Here is a 16374-nt window from a genome sequence, read left to right as displayed (position 1 = left end):
GTCAGACTCGGGATAGAATGACCTTTTTACTCATGAATTGATACCATTCGAACCTTTTTTATATATTTTGTTTCGCTAGAATATCAACTTGGGTCTTGAGATTCACAAGACAGCCCTCCTTGGAATGTTGAAGCAGAAGAGTCCAATGAATAGTGAAAAGCACACAGCAAGAAAGGAAAAATGAGAAGAGAACATTCTTTTTGAAGTAGAAGGGAAGAGATACACTAAATACCATCGTAGATGTAAGAAAACAAGGAGAAAATTAAATAAACACAAAGAATTTCTCGAAGAAGTGGTGTATATGTCTGGAATGCCTAATATGTCCTGTCGTTATCCTTCGGAGACAAGGTCACCCATCAACAACCAAAACAAAGCAATTACCGGGCAGAGCCATTCAGACCGTTCTGAACAGCTTCCAGAATCATATCCTTGGCTTCCTCCAAACCAGCAGAGCTGCCACGGATCTCAATCGCCTCACCCTGAGCCTGGTCCTTGGGTACGTTGATGCGGCAACCGGTCTTCTTGCGGATGGCGTTGATCTGGCTACCACCCTGACCGACAACGTAACGGTAGGTCTTGGGGTCAGGCAGAATCAAGTAGCCGATGGCGGATTGCTGCTGCGCGTTATCAATCGCCTTGGTGATGGCGGCACGAGCCTTAGCCACGCTCTCGGGAGAACCGGTCAGAACCCAGGGGAAGGGGCTGACATCGGCATCGGCAGTCTTAGCGTTATCGACCACGTTCCACGAGTGGGCATCGGAGGCAGCTTCAGCGTCGTCGGTGATTAGGGGGGAGGGAAGTGCCGTTGGCAACGGAGCGAGTCTCCTCGGCGGGACGGTTTGTGGGTACAGATTTACCGGCGTGGTCGACGGTAACCTGGTATTCATTGCGCAGGCGACGGAAGAAAGCGCCGTTGTCGGCAACGACGTGGTGCAGGTAGGTTGGGACTTCGGCAGTCTCGGCGTGCTGCTCCTTCAGCATACCCTGAACGTGCTCCTTGGCTTCGGCAACGGCGTTACTAGGACCCTTGAGCTTGATGTCGGTACGGCCCGAGCCCTGCTTGGGGATATCCAGGGTAACGTTGAACTTCGATTCGATTCCGCGACGAGCCTCACCACCGCGACCAATCAGCAGGCGGTGCTGAGCGGTTGGAACATCGAGAGTCTCGGTGACCTGATCCGCGCGCTCCTTGACGAATGTTTCGATGGCAGCAATGATGCTCTCAACGATTTTACCATTGCCTTCGAGGCGGATGGTAGATTCGGTGCTGTCGGGGCGCGGGAAACGGACCATGCGGGCAGCGCTGCCGTCACTGGGACCGCCAGCATCAACGACGATCTTCCGGATGTTGGCACCTAGTATCTGTTAATAACAAGAAATCGTGTGACTTAAGGGATATGGGGATAACGTACCGCCTCCACCAATCAAGGCCTTGTGATACTTCTTGTCCACCTCAATCGACTTGGTAACGGTAGCATCGAATTCACTGGCCCGTTGAGTGAGGATCTTCTTAGCCTCGGCGACCTGCTGCTTAGTACCCTTGATACGGATCTGAACTCGCCCCGAGGCGTCCGGTGCGTCATTGGCGCTGGGAACGTCGATTTGAGCACCGGTATCAGCGCGCAGCTTATCCATTTCACGACCGCGCTGGCCGATCAGCGAAGCAACTTGGTTCTGAGCGACGGAGACATTGGCAGTGTGCGAGGTCTCAACGACGTACTGCCACAAACTCAAAAGCTCATCACGAGCGGAGTCGGCACCCTTGCTGGGTCCCTTAACCAACACCTCATCGGCGGCCTGCTGGGGACGGCCAGCCCGAGCACCACCAGCATCACTGCCTGTGTCGGTTGTGGAAACATCATCTGTAACAGCTGCGCGGGGGAATTGAACTCGCACGGAGTAGCGATCCTGGAGACGGTTGACCTGGTTACCACGCTGGCCGATCAGCTCGCGGTGGTACTGGGCGGGAATCTTCAGGATGTGAGTGGTCTCATCCTCCAGCTTCTTGCCCATGTTGATGATGCGCATGCGGGCGGCATCAGCCTTGGCCTTGGGTCCCTTGACCTCCACCTTTCCATTCTCAACCTTAATATCAACATCGAACTCCTCACGAAGCTTATTGATGTTCTCGCCACGCTTGCCGATGAGGAAGTTGGCATACTTCTGGGGGAAGTCGAAGGTGTTTGTGTATCCACGCTCCAGATCATCCTTCTCCTGTTCAACAACGAAGGCTTCCAGCTTGGCAGCAAGCTCGTCAACCAGGCCGGAGGGACCACGGAGAGCGACTTCGCACTTGGATGCCTTTGCGTCGCCAACAATAGCTCGCACGGGGATGCTGTCCTCCCCCTTAGCGTCCTGCTCGCGAATGATAAACTTGCGGGCCTTCTCCTGGTACTTGGCAGGAACGGTGACGGCCTTGGCGACAATATCGCTCTGGTTACCGAGAGTGCTCAGCAAGAACTCCTGGGCCTCCTGCAGCGACTTCTCAAATGCGGTGATCTCGACGGCAGAGGGTCGCTGACGGGGAACTTCGAAGCTGGAGGTAGTGGCGGATGGACCCTCATAGACCAGGACAACCTCGGTGCTGTTAACATCATCCGGCACCAGCAGGTGGACACCATAGTCGCCCTGTAGCTTGCTCGCACCGCGCGAGCGCAGGTAGGAGTGGAAGTAGGGGTCGACCGGGACGTGGCGCAGACGAGAAGGAGGGTGGGCTTGGACGAGGTTCATAATGTCGGAGCGAGCACGAATGGTGTTCTTGCCATCGCGAGAGTACACCTCCCAGTTCACGGGCCCATCAACACTGGAGGGCAGCGCAATGTGGGCATCGTAAGCAGACTCGAGCTGCTTGATAACCTGGCGGCGGCGGAGATATTGTGTCAAAGCGCGGGCGTGAGCGTGAGGACCAGCGGGGGCACTGGGGTGTTGACGGGACAGGTCAATGCTGGCCATCTGCATGCTGGTAGCAAGATCCATGGCATGGTTGATACCAGTCTCAATCTGGTTCAGAGGGCCAGTGATGGTCAAGAATTCACTCTCGTCGGAGGCAGGAGGAAGAACGATGGCGCAGCCGGTCTGAGCAAGGAACTGGTGGAGCGCATCGGCTTCATTTCCAAGAATGAACTGATGTTGGCCACGGTTGATTGCAAGCTGGCGAAGAGTGAGGCTGCGCTGGAGCTCAGCAGCGAGGCGTTCGACCTCGGCACGAGCCTCCTGGGCCGCAGCCCGCTCTCCGGAGATCAGAATATGCTTGTCGGCACAAGGCACAAACTGAACCTGGCCAGGGTGGGCTTCCTGGGGAGGAGGCTGGCTTGACCAAGTATCATATCGGGGCACATGGACCTGTGCCTTTGTGCGCTCCTCAATCTCCCGCAGTCCGGTATCGTGGGCACCAGCAATGAAGGGGAAGAATTCCGGTGGAATCGTCTTCAGGCGAAGGCTCATGTTAGAGCCACGCTCCTTGACGATTGCTTCGATCTCCCGGCGCGCCATCTCCGCAGCCACTGCATCACCCTCGATCAGCACATCGATGGTATCGCTATCGTCATCGTCGGCAGGAGCGGCATTGTCATCGGCGCGGGGAACTTGGACACGAGCACCGGTGCGGCTTTGGATATCTTGAACGACTGCGCCTTGGCGGCCGATGATGTGGGCACGGGCAGAAGCGGGGATAGGCACACGAACCGATTGCTTTTGGAGAAAGAAGGTGTTAGTTTTCCAATTTCATGACCTTGCTTCGTGCGCACTTCTTATTGACATACCTTCGATCCGACCTGTTGCGCCACCTCCTTGAGGGCCTGTCGAACGGAATCGACAGCGCCCTTTCCTTCGAAGATAATTGAGCCGCCGGGGCCACCACGCATGTCAACGGTGGCCTTAGACCGCCGGGAGATATCCCGCAAGATGTCCCGCAGAGGCTTCTTCAAGCCTCCGCGTGGCTGCATCTGAGAAGGAGCCAACCGGAGCTGCTCCATGTGCTTTCCTGGGAGCGACATAACACGAGGAACATCTATCAATTTCGAATTAGTGATCTTTCGGAAGTTCTCCATTCACTCGGTTTCAATTAGCTTACCCAATGGCTGGGGAGGCAGACCATTCGCAACGGCCGCGGCCGCCGAGGGCTTCTTCGCACCCCATGTTGCCGCAGCGGGAGCAGCGGGCTTCGGTCCACTGCCAAGCGCAGGGAACAGCTCCTCGGATCGGACGTCAAATGCGGGAGACTTCTTCACGGCAGGCTTCGGGGCGGGGGACGGGGCAGTCGACTCGACGGGGGTAACAGCTTCCAAAATGGGGGGAGCGGCGGAAGGTTGCTGCTGTTGCTTGTTCGCGGGGGAGGAAGATGCTTCAGATCTTCCTCGTCCACGACGTCTTCAACAGTGACCTTGTGAGCCTCTTCGTGTTGCGCCTCGAGCATGGCGGCAAGAGACTTAGAGGCACCGCCATTGGCGGTAGCAGACGCATCGGCAGCCATAGTGAATCCAGAGGATGTATCAAAAAAACCGGGGAGAATCGACGGGGTTGGGGGGGCTGTGCAAAGGTAGCCTACAATTGAAGCGGAGTGAGATCAGTATGGATGGACCAGAGCAAAGCAGTTTAAGCGGTGCGGAGGGGGATGTGTCCAATATGGATGAAGAGAGTGCGAATTAGGAGGTAGAAAGCAGAATAACCCACAAGATAAATGCTACTTTGACGAATTGACAAACAGGGTGATGTAAATGCCCTCTGACAATTCAGTGAGGTGTGCCCGGGGGGAAGCTAGAGTATCAAAAGGGAGGGAAGTATTGGACTGGCCAAAACACCCTAGAGAATGTACAATGAACCCGTAGACCCTAAAAAAAAGAGTCGTGAGGGGGAAGAGGCGTAAAAGGGGGGAGGAGGGGGGGGAGAGATGAAGGTGGAGGTGGAGAGAGGAAGAAGTTCGAGATCCCCAGACAACAAAGTCACCGAGAAGAGGCCAGCAGCAGCCCAGCTCACCCCGGGGGGGCTTTTCTCCGCCTCCGAGCGCCACTTTGGCCTTTTTGGTCTTGCCCTGTTGGCCTTCTGAACCTGAATATAATCCTCTTTCCATCAATTCAATTTAGATTCACTTTATTGTCATTTTAAATCTACGATTCTTCTCAGTTTTCCCTGACATCTACACCTGGGCAGGTATATTTATTGGGTGTGGCACATCCCCACGGGTCGTCCAGACTTTGTTGGAACTGTCACCCGCAGATCACATCCTCGCGCCAATCACTTCCCCGCCATTGCCCGAATGCATTGATCCCTCAACTACTCGGAGAAGATGCCAATTCGAGTTATTCAATTATATATGGTTGTCCGACTTCTCCCTGGGTGACCCTCTTGGTGATAAGGCGTATCCACGTGCTGCGCGTGATCTCAGTGTTAAAGCAACTACACAGATGACTGCTGGCAAATCAACTGCCAATACTCTAAATGCTTCAACTACGCCTACGCAAAGTGAGTAGAATACGAGATATTGCCAACTGATTGCATCAATTCGCCGCTGGGGGCCTGTTCGCCGCCGCGGTGGCAATAATAGTGAGAAGCACTACATTCCAAAATGTCGCTTGGGGATCGAGGTCTAGACCCGAAAGACACAGATATGTAGCAAGTAGTAATCAGCAATTGGCATGTTACTACTAGGACTAGTAATAAGTATACTTGACTTGCTTTTCAGGCAAAAGATCAACCGACACTCGCTCCACCCAACATCTTAAATACGTGGGGTCCCACGCCAATCCATCATGCCATAAAAGTATGCTTGACTAGATATCCAACACTCGGAAAGGAGGCGAGATGAAACTGCAGACCAATCAAATGTCCCCGGCTCAGCCAACCCCACCTCTGATAACGAGAATTTTTTTCCGTCGGCCCCAAAAGCTTAACCAAAGTAGAGTAAATTCCTCTAGAATACTCTCGCAGTCCTTCACCATGTCTACAGGGTTCCAATGCTAGCGTTTTGAGCTAAAAGCTCATAATATTCAGTATATAGTTTAAAATACCCGACAGCCATGTGTTAAATATAACCCAGATATTGAATGAAACCATTGCTAAGGTTTGGAAAGTGAACAAAGGAATGCCGGCGATAAGCCGCGCTGCCCATGTGGCCCACCATGAACTCGCAGATTGGACGGAGCCACCCGAGTAGGAAGATTCGCCGTACCTAGCCCCATATCTTCCGTGCGGAGAAGAAGAAGAAAAAGAAGAAAAAGGAAGGGAGGGGAGGGAGGGGGGGGGACCTTCTCTCCTTCGTCTCTCCTTTGTCTCTCTCCATCCCAGTCCACACCACCAGCACCAGCGCCATCATCGCCATGGCCGACCTCGAACTCGACCCAGAGAAGAAACTGGAAGCAGAGGTGCGACCCGTCGAAGAGGAAGAACCCGTCGCACCAAAAGGGGTTTTCGCGAAACTCCGCTATTATGAACAGTACCTGGATCGCAAAATGGGCATCGAGTCCAATAGTCTTGACCGTGTGCACCCGGAGAACCGCCATTCGCCCAGTCCACAAGTCATGGCCTTTATGTGGGCATCTGCGACGATGAACATCAGCTGCTTCAGTACGGGATTTCTGGGCAAGGAATTTGGGTTATCGCTTGGTCAAACGATTCCCATCATTATCTTCGCTACTCTACTAGGGGCCATGGTGACGGTACGCAAATCCCCCCCCCCCCCTTTACGTTGACGTTTACGCCACAAGATTCGGGATGGCGAGATTGCTTACTTTGGGCTGATTAGGGCTGGTGCGCGACAATGGGACCCGGGACTGGGTTACGCCAGGTCGCTATTTCGCGATATTCATTCGGATATTACCCCTCGTCCATTATCGCCTTGTTGAATGTCATCGAGCAGTTGGGCTGGGCCTCGGTCAACTGTATCACAGGCGGACTGGCGCTCAGCGCAGTGTCAAATGGACACGTCTCGATCGCCGTGGGCGTGGTGATCGTCGCGTGTGTCAGTCTACTATTCAGCTTCGTCGGACTGCGCGGTGTACTTCTCTATGAGAAATACGCGTGGATCCTATTCTTCATCATTTTCATGATTATCTACGGTGAAGCGGCGCACCGCGCAAATCTGGCCGACCCCCCGTCTGTCCACGGCTTGACTCGCTCCGGTCAGGTTTTGAGTTTGTTCAGCGTTGTCTATGGCTCTAGTGCGTCGTGGAGCTCGATCGTCTCGGATTTCTATGTTCACTACCCCGTCAACACGCCCAAGATCAAGGTGTTCTTGTACACGACTCTGGGAATCACGATCCCGACTTGTATTGGAATGCTGCTGGGTGCCTGTATCGCCTCTGCTCTGAGCGAGAATCCTGACTGGGCCGAGGCGTATGAGGGCGGCATTGGTGAGATCTTGAAGGAGATTATCTACCCGAATGGTTTTGCCAAGTTCCTACTAGTTCTGCTCGTTCTCTCTGGAAGTATGTCTGATAAGTGCTGCCTTGAAAAAAAATAGTGTAAGACACTAACGTTTTCTCTAGTCGGCGTCAACTGTATCGCTATCTACGCCGGCGCACTATCTGCACAACTCTTTGCTCCGCCATGCGCCAAGGTGCCTCGCGTTGTTTGGTCTGTCATCGTATTTGTGTGCATTCTCTTACTCGGTATCGTGGGTCGGAATCATCTATTAGATGTTTTGGAGAACTTCCTTTCCCTGTTGGGATACTGGAACACCTCTTTCTTCGTCATCCTATTCATCGAGCACTATTATTTCCGAAAGGGCAATCTCGCCAATTACGACCTAGACGCTTGGAACACCCCTTCGAAGATGCCAGTCGGCTACGCCGGCCTCACAGCGTTCCTCTGTGGAGCGGCCGGGTGGATTGTGGGCATGGTGGAGACATACTACATCGGGGCGTTGGCTTCGTTGATAGGCGTGCAGGGCGGAGACATAGCGAATGAGTTGGCGCTAGTCTTCACGGCGGTCTCGTACCTGCCCCTGCGCATTTTGGAGCTGCGGTATGTGGGCCGATAGTTAAAGTTGTCGATCACTCGCGGGGCCAACATTCCCGCGAGATGCGACAGCGGAGATCTTTCCATATAGGATAATAATTTTAGAGATGTTAAAGATGAAAAGAATGAAAGAGTTCTATAACGATTGGTTTCATTTGTATGCAATTGGAAATGTGCATTAGACCAGACTTGGCTGGACTAAATTAATAATTAGTAGAACAATGCTCTGCCAGGACACAAGCGCTCGCCGAGCCAATATGGACGCGACGGAATGGGTATCGAAATAAACGAGTGCAGTACTTTGAAAAAGAAGTATGACCCAATCATTGACAGAAAGAAGTGAAAGAAACGGCACAAGTCGCTGGACTAGTGCCTGGTATATGTATATAAGAAACCGTGAAGAAATTGACATTCCTCCTATGCCGACACAACGGGCCATCCGTTGGTGAAGGTGAGCTGGTTCCAGGAGAACTTGTACTCGGCATTCTGGCCATCAGCTGAGCCACCGGAGTTCTTGGTGGCAAGAGGGTAGTAGTGGTAGTAGAGGACAGGTCCCAGGTCCTTGTCGTTCAAGATGCCCTGTCCACCGGGTCCGAAAACTTGGCCGTGGCTAGCGAGAACAACAGTTCCGCCAGTCTTCAAGCAATCCTTGCCAGACTGGTCGACGAAGCCGCCAGAGCCTCCAGAAGAACGGCAGACGCTGATGTGGTACTCAGCACCGGGGGCAGGAGTAGTCTTGGTGTATCCACCAGCAATTCCAGAGCTGAAGAAAAGGTAGTGGTAGGCACCGTGCTGGTACATGAAAGCGCCCTCCTCGCGGTGGTTGAGAGTCTCGTTGTAGGCGATCTGGTGAGGAGTGTTGGAGCCGACCTTGAGGGGAGTCTCGAGTTCAACCTGGTAGATATCGCCCCAGAAAGATCCGAAGTTGAGGTACTGCTTGCCGTCGATGTTGATCCAGTTGGGGTCAATGCGGTTGTAGGCGCTGTTCTGGGGGATGCCAACAATGCCGTGGTCGGTCCAAGAACCAGAAGCCAGGGTCTTCGAAGTAGCCACACCAATCTGAGAGTTCTGGGTTCCTAGCTGCGACAGAACATAGTACATGTAGTAGGTGTCACCCGAGAGATGCACATCCGGGGCCTGGTTTTCAATTAGCTGTGATACAACGAATGTAGTATGATAATCAGCTTACCCAGATGTTTGAGCTATCCACGCCGGAAACCTTGATCTTCGATCCATTGGGCAGAGCCTTGCCAGCCGCAGTCCATGGGCCCTTAATAGAATTAGAGGTGATGATCGGAATACCACTGCCAGTGCCGAAGCGGAAATATTTGCCATCGCTGTGACGCTGAATGACAGCAGGATCCTTTGTCCAGCAGTCACCAGTGCAGGCACCCCGGTTAGGGTAAGCCGCAGCCAAAGCGACGAGGAAGAAGATAAAGGCAAGCATGGTGGAGGGCGACAGAGGGTAGACCGAAGAGGAGGTCGAGGGCTGGCGGCTTGTTGGGACGAGGCTGGGATTAATCTGATCTGCCCCAAACCGGGGAATGAGCCCGAATTTATAATGAATCGGTCCGTCTCTTGGCTCTCTCTCTGAGGGTCATGCAGGATGTCGCCTTAGAGGGGAAGTTTTTCGTTCTGATCAAAGGTCTTGGGACCCAACGACACCAATCACAGGTTCATTCCCCATGCAGACCCATCCTATGAATGTAAGGCACATGTCAGTAGTAGACCGGCCCCGGCGTGGCTCCAGCGCCACAAAAGGGATGGCGCCAAAGGAGACATGCGAATTGTAGGTGAAGCATAATTGTTAAAGCGCGGAGCATCACCGCACTGGGTAATTCACAAACAGAGACCCGCTTGCCCAGATATCATGGACCGCCTGCCGGGTTATCCCTTATGTGATGTCTCGCATCTGTAATGCGGCCAACACCTAAGAGACCCACTGTAGCATCCACCATGTCCGACATGATATCTAGATTTGTTGATTCGAATGGTAGTCCCGACAGGGATGAGCCGTGCATGATTCGCAATGGAAGAGCGCATGGACCCACATTCCCTTAAGGAGATTGAGCCTGGCAGCTTTTAGGTAAGGAGATCATCAGGCTCCTTTCTGAACTATTGATTTTGTTTTGATTTTTCTTTTGTTTTCGACAATTTCCTTTTTTATTTCTTTTTCTCCAGGTCAGTAGGCGCAGCAACACATTTCCCTTTCAGAGGAGACTCCACACATAGACAAAGATCATCTTTTAGTTGTTATGCCAGCGAACCAGAATACACTGCCGTCGACCATCCCCACTTCTCTCCTGGAGCGGTCAGGTGCATGGACATGGACACTCGGGCATTTTTTTAGTTTGCGCCCAAATCTTGGAGCTGGCGCAGGCAGCGTCCGGGGAGGCTCGATGATCGGCGCACCATGTGGAGCGCCCAGCCGGGACTCATCAGTCGTGAGACCAATGGCACTGGTCCCGATTTCCTTTCTCTTCCCATCTGAGATCGCCAGCTGAACGGTGCTTGGGCGCGAAAAGCAAGTCGCCCACCCCCGGATCGCCCATTTGGGGGATGTGCACCGAGTCTTGATCGTGAATGGTGTGGGGACGCCTGTAATAGGTAAAGCAAGATCAAGGATCGCTCTGCCTAAGTCATCCCCCCCCCAATATGGTAGGACGGCAGGTGTTTCTAGGCACGATGCACTAGTATGCACTTTGCTCACCTCCTCTCATCCCCTCCCCTCCTTAAGGGCTGCCCAGACGGGACACATCTCCAGCGAGGCGTAAGAGGGGGTCGTGAGATGTCGGGGAGGAGAAAGTCCACATCAGCAGAAGCGGGAAAAACACTCCGAATATCTGTACTCGTATGGCGTGCTTGAGTAATATCTACCGACCCAGAGAGGGACCCAGTGTAAAGTGCGAAGTCGAAGCCGCCCCATGTGGGCCATGATACATAGCCCTCGCACACCGACTCGGCTCTCTTCAATCTGCAGATGTCGTCTTAGCCGGCAGCCGACGACGATGCGATGGAAGATGTGGGAACAAAGATGTCATCGGCCGGCGACGCAGCCGACCTTGGCCATCGTCATCCAACTTCTATCTTGCTCATCGATCGATACTACTGGCGAGTGATTGGCCCAGAGTAACCAGTTGGAAGTTGCGGTCGATATTTTTGTCATGCGAGGCAGTGCTGCCCCTCAGCCTTAATTTTTCTGTTGGTGCTAGCTACTCCGTACAATATGTGTAATGTACATGCGGCTGGAAAAGTGTACAGCGCACTGCCGTCATCGCAACACATGGTTGATGTTACTCGTGATCAGTTTTGTATTTCCCCCTCACCTCCTTCTGGCCCGAAGTATATCCATTCTTGAAGTTTGTAGAGTTTCCCTCTTTTTTTGATTCCTTTAGTTTCCTCCGATCGCTGCGATCGGGGCTTCCATCCACGGCAAGTGACCCCGGACGGTGACCTCGACACTGACCCTGACATGCGGAAATGCCCGATCTTAGGAAGTAGTATAATGCATTATACCAGTGAACAGGGAACCTTGGAAAAATCGGAAACATCCCGCATCTCGGGAACGTGGACGGACCTCATTGCTCATGATCATTTCTCGGCGTTGACACGCTGAAGTGGGGTATATGTAGTCTTACTGGCAGTAGCTTGATTCTATATTGGTCGGCTGTGTTGACCGAGATGCATCGAGTTTGTTTGGTTTGATCGCGACATTTCTTTCATCCTCAACTTTTCAATTTTCCCTCTTCTCATATTCGTATACGTAAAATCTGCGGCGGATGTGTACCTGCTTCTTTCCCACGTTATCAGTAGGTCCCAGTTTAAGCTTGTTTTAAGATTTCGCCTTCGTGTTCGCTGATGTGGCGGGAGAGGCGTCTGGAACTGAAGCTTGATCGCGTCCCCGCCAATCGAAGGCCAAACACCTCATATGGATTATTGAGAGATCAACGAAGCTGACGCGGCCACCTTGGTGTTCCTGGCAGGAGATGCTGTTGCTGGGAATAGGACGCGTCAGCTTTCGCTGCAGATGCATCGTCCTGAAAATCGTTGCCAAATGGAATCTATGGATGTTATCTATAGCACTCGTACCTAGTGGAGCATTGGATGGGATGCCAGGGGACGCTAGGTTATCGATGAATTATAGGAGATTAGTCTATCCACAGCGAGAAAAGATAAATAATATGTCCGAGTCCTTTAGTTAAATATAACATGTCACTTCTCGCAAGATTACTTCCTTCAGAAGAGAGTGCCGTGCACCTTGCGGTTCAGTTGGGCGCGATAAATCTTGTTCTCATTGAGAATAAACATCTGGCCGTTGCGACCAAACGAGAAGTTAGATGTCCCATCTTTGACAAGGATTTTGCCCAGAAGCACACCACCAACAGACCAAACATTGACTCCGTCGCCGCAGCCAGCATACACATTACCATCCTGATCAACCTTGATTCCATCAGGAATGCCATCTCCGGGCATGGCAAAGACACGACGGTTCGTCAAGAAAGGCTGACCATGGACCGTCGTCACATCAAAGGCATAACTAAACACGTTAGCGGGATTCTTATTTTCAATGGGCGGTGGGGTCTTCGTGCACAACATACATGGTAGCTGGTTGCGTCAGATCCTTCGATCCGTCGCCATTTGTCTCAGCAGTGTCGGAGATGTATACGGTCTTCTCGTCGGGAGAGAAAGAAATTCCATTAGGGCGACCGAATCCATCTGCAATGACGCGCACGTCTTTTGTAGATGGATCGTATCTATACACCTGGTTCGGTAGCTGGGGCTTCGGTCGAATTCCCTGCTTGTAGGCGTAGATGGGGTCGGTGAACCAGAACGACCCGTCGTTGGCCACGACAACATCGTTGATCGAGTTGAACTGACGGCCGTAGAAATTGCCGGTGACTAGCTCCGATTTATAGGGGGCTTCAGCTGACATCTGAAACAGACCTCCAGTCTCGTTCATCGTGCCCTGGGCAGCCCAGAGGATACCGCCGTCATGGTTCACTCCGCCGTTCGGCATCGGGATGGTAGAATTGATGATCTCCGATGTCACGGGTGGGGCGTTGACGCTCACCTTGGTGACCTTGATCGTTTTCTCTTTCGTGACCGGATCCGTGTACAGATTACTCGACACGAAGAGCGACTCCGAGGTCGGGATGTAAACGCTAGCTTCGTGGGCAAAGGGGTAGTCATTGTTCTCGAGAATGACCTCCAACTTAGGGGCTGAGCCTATGATGTTGAGGAAATCATTGTTGTAGATGCTGAAAGCCGAGGGAAGATGGGTGGCATTTGCCGAAACGGCCGAATGGGTGAGTGAGGCCATTGTGCTCGTGGAACTGTCAGATATTTCTCCGCAGACATTCTTCAGGGGGACAATCCGTTCTTTTGAACTTAGAAGAAGCTTGGCATATTGTTTCAGCTTAGGTGATGACAGAAAATCCACCAGCTAGAAAACTTTATTTGTATACAGTATGGATAGCTTTTTTCTGGCGCTGGGCCTAGAGAAGTTCAGATCGGCGAGAACTTAGATCCACCAGTGCCAATTGCCCGAGATTTTGCCATCTCCGTTTCGGATAAGGATAGATAGATGACGGCAACGGTACCATAGGGTGAGTTTATTCTAACGAGAGTTATCAGCAGAACTGATTCAACAAAATTATTTATTCATAAACACTGGCACCATTGCCAGGCAGGATAGTTTACAACACGGCGTTACCGTAGGAACCCAAAGGAAATATGAACACAGATCTTCATTGGAATGTTAGGTGGCATTGCCGTCTTCCAATTATATTATTATCATGGCCCGTGGTAGAGACGCTGGTTACACTGTATGTATACAATCTTATTTACAAAGCCCGATTACTCTCCTTATCCTTAGGACGGCTCGGGCCTTTCTTCTTTAATTGGTTCAGAGATGTGAGGCCTCGGATACATCGCTGCGCTCTTGAGAGATGAGGGTGAAGGTTTCGAGTCTTCCTGGCATGTGTCGCTTATCTGATCTGACATCTTCTGGATATTTTCGCGGTCTCGAATCTGCAGACAGGTATTGCCAGCCCCACCCGACTCTAACTGGATATTTTCCGTGAAGGAATACCAAGGTCCATCCAAGCCATCCGGTTTGCTCCAAAACGTCACGACAAAAGCCGGGGGCTGATTCTGCTCTCCCTGTGATATGACAACGCTATAATTTTGAATGTTCAATATCTCCGGGGAATGCCCTTTCGCCGCAGGCATGTTTCGGTAGGCCTCCTCGATCTCCGCGATGCGAGCAGAGACTGTATGGTACTGCTTACCCGCCGGAAGCGAGTTGAGATCTGGCAAACGGGCCCGTAGGTCCAGTCCCACTCGATGAAGATGTGGCCAGCGACACCTCCAAGCCACAGGCTGAAGAGGAAACATCATCCGAAAATCCAGGCTGAAGGCCCTCGACAACTCGTGAGGGAAGTGATTAGTATCGGCGATAAGCTTATTTATTAACGCGGCTGTCTCTTCGTACTGGTCTCGGTATTTGTCCCAGTCGCAGTGACTTTGCGCTTGATATGAATAGACCCCGAGTTCGGCATTCGCAAGCATGACGGAAATGGCATCAGCTGTTCGCCTCTTCCGATTATCCCAGAGATGCGACTGTCGGTTGACCAAATCTTTAAAGCTGACTTTCCATCGACTCAAGCTAGTCATTATTCTCTCGCAAATAGCAGGAAAATCGGTATTAGAGAGCTCTTTTCCGGATGGTTCGAACTCCCATGTGGCAGAGATAACCAGTTTCAGCAGTGCAGCTCTGGCAGCTTTGAGAGTCTCGAATCGATTGGGCATTGAAATTATACTGGAGTCAGTGGGTGGATCAGGAATGACACTTGCTTGCACCCCTACCCCCCACTGAACAGCATTTATGTTGAATGTGCAAAGAAGTGGCGCAACTTCAGTTTCCATGAATTCAGCCTCCCATGAAGCATATCTGTGGCCACCATTTTCATGGCGTTTAATTATGTTTCTGACACGCCAGTTATTCAAGATATCAATCCCGCCTCTAATATGAGAGGCAGCCGCTTGTAGATTGCCTTGAAAATATTCAAAGCAGATGAAGAGGATGTTGACCAGAGCAATCAAAGGAAGGTTCGTAGGGTCTATGGTGACCTTTTCTATCATGACTCGAATGGCCCTATTATATAGCTTAAGCGGGAGCCCTGGTAGAGGTGTTTTCCGGTGCGGATGTTGGATCTTTGACGCGGCGGCCTGTTCATGGAGACTACCGAGAGCAGCGATTGCTTGGAGGATAGCAGGTTCGCCAAGGCTGAATTGTAAAACACTGCCCTGGAAGAAGGCATGTTCGAAATAGCCTGCCAGGGCGGGAGCTGTGCAGAGAAAGAATACTTCCAAGGCATGCTCGGTCGTTGGATCGACTGCAGGGGCTACTGCCAGCGAACGGGGTAATGATGATTTAGGCGGGACACTTCGGTAACCCCCGCATAACCGCTTCGTGCGCGAGCACCTGGAGATATGGTCAGTTCACGGGTACAATGTTTTCGAGTCCAAGATTACCAGTGAGGTGAATAGGACGGGGAAAGAAGCATACCGGAGACAAACAGGCTTTGCCTCGTCGCATTTGACATGCCGAGCTCTGCAGACATCTTAGGAAGTGTATACGAGTGGGTGTGGGCTGGTCGGGACTATCACTGACTTGCAGGTAATGCAGCCGGTGCGCACTTTAGGATTCGCTGCCCGTTGTCTCGTGGTTAATTCGAGGCCCGAGGCCGCCATCATTGTGGCAGCCAAAATGGAACGCCTTACTAGTACCTTTCAAGAACATCGGGCGTCTATCAGGTGGGCTGTCTCGCCATTAGGGGGGAGGTCACGTGAGGGTGGTTTCAGTCTCGCGTCTTAAACCTACTAACTACAAACTCGTAGATACTCGACATTTTTTTTTAACTAGTGTAAATGGCGTAGAGATGTAGTATATTAGAGGAAACTAATATTATTCTAGTTGTCAAATCGATAAAAGCAGATGTGAGTGTGGAAGTGAGAAAATACTTAGTAGTAGGCAACCTTAGAAAAAGACTCGGGTAGATAGTAACCAAGGCAAGCACATGTAGTAGATGTATATATTTACCACCACCACCACCACCTGGGCACATCCTTCTTTGTTTAGTACCCTTGGCCCTTTGGCATCATAATACGCCACAATGGCTTTAAATTACCCCATTAACCTACAGCACTAACCTACAGTATTCAAATTGACGCCCGGGCGTGTTTTACAACGCGATTTATCTTCGGTCTTTTGGCATCAACAACATGCTGCATCGCAACGCGTTTCGCCCTTCGCCATTACAACGTATTTTGGCCCTGTTGATTAGTAGTAGTTGTAGTAGTTGTCGTGGCCAATTTGCGTAGTGGTGGCTAATTTGCGTGTTGGTGGCGTGTTGGTGG

The 16374-nt window shown here is 51.9% G+C and overlaps 5 protein-coding genes across 5 annotated transcripts; 1 reads left to right on the top strand and 4 right to left on the bottom strand.

Annotated features, from left to right (window-relative positions):
• Positions 1-377: 377 nt before the first annotated feature.
• Positions 378-4471, bottom strand: N7481_006192 (putative RNA binding effector protein Scp160; the record flags this gene model as incomplete). Its single annotated transcript, XM_057265411.1, has 6 exons — positions 378-766; positions 858-1355; positions 1413-3690; positions 3762-4009; positions 4073-4313; positions 4367-4471. 6 exons carry the CDS (start codon positions 4469-4471, stop codon positions 378-380), a joined length of 3759 nt encoding a protein of 1252 aa, XP_057123131.1.
• A 1813-nt stretch (positions 4472-6284) lies between these two features.
• N7481_006191 (putative nucleoside transporter) lies at positions 6285-7975 on the top strand (the record flags this gene model as incomplete). Its single annotated transcript, XM_057265410.1, has 3 exons — positions 6285-6653; positions 6740-7421; positions 7482-7975. Coding segments are annotated over 3 exons (1545 nt in total), but the record flags the coding sequence as incomplete, so codon positions are not given.
• Positions 7976-8370: 395 nt separating this feature from the next.
• Positions 8371-9400, bottom strand: N7481_006190 (CAZyme family GH43; the record flags this gene model as incomplete). Its single annotated transcript, XM_057265409.1, has 2 exons — positions 8371-9090; positions 9143-9400. The coding sequence occupies 2 exons, from the start codon at positions 9398-9400 to the stop codon at positions 8371-8373; spliced, it is 978 nt and encodes a 325-aa protein (XP_057123129.1).
• Positions 9401-12189: 2789 nt separating this feature from the next.
• N7481_006189 (SMP-30/gluconolactonase/LRE family protein) lies at positions 12190-13273 on the bottom strand (the record flags this gene model as incomplete). The annotated part of the gene is made up of 2 exons (XM_057265408.1): positions 12190-12490; positions 12552-13273. 2 exons carry the CDS (start codon positions 13271-13273, stop codon positions 12190-12192), a joined length of 1023 nt encoding a protein of 340 aa, XP_057123128.1.
• A 551-nt stretch (positions 13274-13824) lies between these two features.
• Positions 13825-15711, bottom strand: N7481_006188 (uncharacterized protein; the record flags this gene model as incomplete). The annotated part of the gene is made up of 2 exons (XM_057265407.1): positions 13825-15439; positions 15629-15711. 2 exons carry the CDS (start codon positions 15709-15711, stop codon positions 13825-13827), a joined length of 1698 nt encoding a protein of 565 aa, XP_057123127.1.
• Positions 15712-16374: the final 663 nt, after the last annotated feature.

This window comes from Penicillium waksmanii (assembly GCF_028829765.1).
Source record: "Penicillium waksmanii strain IBT 27052 chromosome Unknown utg000005l:1.0-5232799.0:1.0-5237142.0, whole genome shotgun sequence".
NCBI classification, from domain to species: domain Eukaryota; kingdom Fungi; phylum Ascomycota; class Eurotiomycetes; order Eurotiales; family Aspergillaceae; genus Penicillium; species Penicillium waksmanii.
The sequence above is the reverse complement of the archived record's forward strand: the minus strand, read 5'-3'. Positions and strand labels throughout refer to the sequence as shown.